The 3,991-nt window shown below is 39.1% G+C and overlaps 1 protein-coding gene across 1 annotated transcript; it reads left to right on the forward strand.

Moving 5' to 3' along the window:
* The first annotated feature begins 2,760 nt into the window (after window positions 1-2,760).
* LOC121389342 lies at window positions 2,761-3,738 on the forward strand. The gene has a single exon (XM_041520936.1). The coding sequence runs from the start codon at window positions 2,761-2,763 to the stop codon at window positions 3,736-3,738; it is 978 nt and encodes a 325-aa protein (XP_041376870.1).
* Window positions 3,739-3,991: the final 253 nt, after the last annotated feature.

The following is a 3,991-nucleotide window of genomic DNA, read 5'->3' on the forward strand; positions in this document are numbered from 1 at the left end:
ATCGAAAAAAATGCACAATTGGAAAGCAAATTTAATTGGTAATATAGATGACGTGCCCATGTGTTTTGACGCCCCCTTAACAGAACAGTTGACTGTGTTGGTTCCAAACCCGTGACTATTTAACAACTGGCAATGAAAAAACCCATTTCACACTTGTACTCGCTTGTATGGCTAATGGTGAAAAACTACGCCCAATGGTGATATTTAAGCAGATTACAGTTCCGAAAGTAACTTTTTCCCCTGGTGTTGTTGTACGTTGCAACAAAAAGGGTTGGATGAATGAAGAAGAAATGTCTGTTTGGACACAAGGTGTTTGGAAAAAGCAGGCAGGGTCATATTTCAGTCAGGCAAAGTGCCTTCTAGTTATGGATAGCATGTCAGCTGATAAACTTGAAAGTGTCAAAAGTGAACTGAAAACGCTGAATACTCATATAGCGATAATTCCAGGTGGATTAGCAAAAAAATTACAGCCACTAGATTTGACGGTGAACCATGTATTCAAGGTTAAAGTACGAGAGCAATGGGAAGTTTGGATGTCTGAAGGACTGCACACGTACACAAAAACGGGACGCATGCGCAGAGCTTCTTATGTCGAAGTTGTGAATTGGGTGCTGAAGGCATGGGAGTCTGTTGATAGAAAGATAATTATTAAAGCATTCCATAAAGCTGAAATATTAGAAGCATCAGAACCTTGTGATAGTGACAGCAGTGATGACAGTATTCCCCTGTCCACCACAGCAGGTCGCTTAGAAGAAACTAAGTTGCAGCTTTTCAATAGTAAATCGGAAGACTCCGAATTCGACGGATGGGACTGAACTGTCACTGTGTTTTATGTTTAACACCGTTAATTGTGATTAAAATAAATTTTTGCATACCGGTACTATTATTTACTTTTATGATTTTGTTTTATCAGCCCGCATGTTTATTAACAAAATAAAACGAATAATGATCACATAGTCCGCACCGCCAGACAGTCCGCAGGAGGCATTTTTTGATGTTTTTAATCACATAGCCCGCGGGCAATACGCAGGAAATTACGGTACCCGTTACCCAAAATATAAATTACCAGTAAACAATATGTACCTAAAAAAAAAAATTGTGTAATGACACCACTAGAACACACTGATTTATTAACCATCAGTTAATGGATGTCAAACATTTGGTAATTTTGACATAATCTTAGAGGGGAAACCCTGCTACATTAGTAGCATGGGATCTTTTATGTACACAATCCCAAAGACAGGATAGCATACACCACAACCTTTGACACACAGGCTAGAATGAGAAATAGCCCAATGGGTCGACTGATGGTAATCAATCCCAGACCGACCGAACATCAAGTGAGCTCTTTACCACTGAGCTACAACCCATCCCAATATGTACCAGGTACCTATGCAGAGAAAGAAAGAAGAAGAAAATATTATGGTACCCACATCACCAATGTGAACAATGTTAGAACAGCCTTTAGTATTGCCACTTGTAAATTAATGTGTATTGTATATGTAAGCAAAGGTATTTAATATAAATGTTACTATGGATAAGTTAATGATTTAATTTATTATTCATATCTTTATTTATAACCTTATTTACATGTACTGGTTGATTTGTAGTTGCATGTTTAGTTAGTGGCAGGTACACTGGACTAAGTACAATGATATATTGCAATAGTATTCTGGGTAAAATTCAACTTTTTCTTTCAAATATAACATTATTGCTCATTCTTCGATTAACATTTTCCGAAGTATTGTTGCCTTGAAACTTTATTCAAAGTGCAACATTGATAACTATATTATCCTATGAGCTTGGTTATTTTTCTTCTCGTTATGGGAATAAAACCCCACCATCTCACTGGGTCAAAGTTCTAATTGTACTTAACTTTGAATGTTACATATTATATGACGATATTTAGAAAATGTGTTTCTCATTTTCTTTATTAATCAAATTATTGTACTAGCACAACAAACATCCTATACAACCTGAGTCAACTCCTCCACAGTAGAATTGTCTTCCCTTGCCAGATGTATATCCATATCTGTACATACGCAGACCATTGTTTTCAATGTGTCTTAGCTGAAACAGGTGGAGATAACTCTATTCCAGATGGCGTGATGATCGACAGGGTCCCAGAAACCTGGTTTGTCTCTTGACTGGCTTCAGGTTACAAGCGACCAACTGAGCGACTTGAAATTACGTATCAGTTTGTTTTAACAGTAAAGTAATATTTTAAATATCAGAATGTGTTTTGTTGCATTTTTCTTAATGTTTATATAATTGGGAAAAGTAGGGGAGAGGCAGGAGAACTGGGACGGAGGCGAAGTGGGACAGGCCTAATATTTCTGAAATTTCTAAGCCAATCAGAATCTGCATTACACCACTTGGTAAGGCTCCCCCAACTTTCTTTATCCCTATGAAAAAGAAAATTTAAAAGTCATTGTTTTACCGCTTTCTCAATGTATACCTCAAACACTTAATTTTTAAACTTTTGATTGTAAGCCACTGTGAGCAACTTTATTTGGTGAATTAGCTCAGATACAGTAAGTGTGATGAAAATGTTGTTTTAAATAGTTTACAAATGGATTTGTAGCATGTTTGATGCCAACCTACAATATAGGTCAACACATGTGCAGACGGTTGAGTGTGGGAGACCTGATGCAGCCTGCTTAGTGTCCCACTTCTCCCCAGCCACTTTAACTTACACTTACTTTTTTATTTGCAGAACAACAACAGAATATGCCTAGAAAATATAAAAGGAAGACAGAAATGGGTCAAGTGCCCCAGACAATAATGTTAAAGGCAGTGAAGGAAGTCAATGAAGATAGTAAAACAATTCGTAAAACTGCAAATGACTATGGACTCTCCAGAAGTGCACTCTGCAGATATGTTAAGAAATATAAAACAAACCCAGACTGTTCATTGACACCTAATTACAAACATAGCAATGTTTTTACACATGAGCAGGAACAAATGCTTGTTGATTACCTGCAAATGGCATCTAAGATGTTCTTTGGACTTACCCCTATCAAGACCAGGCAACTGGCATATGAAATGGCTGAACGAAATGGCTTAAAAATGCCAGATCAGTGGAAAGACAAGAAGCTGGCAGAAAGAACATGGTTGACCAATTTCCTCGAAAGGAATCCCATGCTTTCCATAAGGAGTCCAGAGGCCACCAGTTTGGCCAGGGCATCTGCTTTCAATCGCCATACAGTAAAGGTATTCTTTGACGTCCTGGAGGTGTTAATTAAGAAACTGGGGGTGACTGGAGCTAGGATATTTAACCTTGACGAGTCCGGATTTACCACAGTTCAAAAGGTCCCCAAGGTTATTAGTGTCAAAGGACAGAAGCAGGTCGGACAAATAACATCAAGGGAACGTGGAGAGCTTGTAACGCTATGTGCCATTGTGTCGGCTATTGGTGTTGCATTACCACCTGTCTTTGTGTTTCCTAGAAAAAGATACAAAGATATCTTCTTGACAGGTGCTCCTGAGGGGTCTCTTGGCCTCGTGTCAGACTCTGGTTGGATGAATGGAGGCTTGTTTCGGAGAGTAATGGAACATGTAAAATACACGAACTGCTCTAGAGATGACCCAATAATCCTGTCAATGGATAACCATGAGAGCCATCTTTCTGTAGATATGCTACAGTATGCCAAGGATAACGGTGTTCATGTCATAACACTTCCACCCCATACTAGCCACAAGACCCAACCTCTAGACAGATCCGTATTCGGCCCATAAAAAAGTTGTTACAATGCTGAGGCGAATTCATGGATGATGAGAAACCCAGGACAGTGTATTACAATCTATCAGGTAGCAGGACTTGCTGGATCAGCTTGGTTGAAGGCTGCAACTCCCACAAATGTCATCGCAGGCTTTAAAGTTTCGGGAATTTGGCCTTTTGACTGTCACGTGTTTAAAGATGAAGAGTTCCTGCCTGCATCAGTAACGGACCGTGATGCTCCTGTACCTCAGGATGAGAACAGTCACGATG

Source organism: Gigantopelta aegis, chromosome 14 (assembly GCF_016097555.1).
Source record: "Gigantopelta aegis isolate Gae_Host chromosome 14, Gae_host_genome, whole genome shotgun sequence".
NCBI lineage: Eukaryota > Metazoa > Mollusca > Gastropoda > Neomphalida > Peltospiridae > Gigantopelta > Gigantopelta aegis.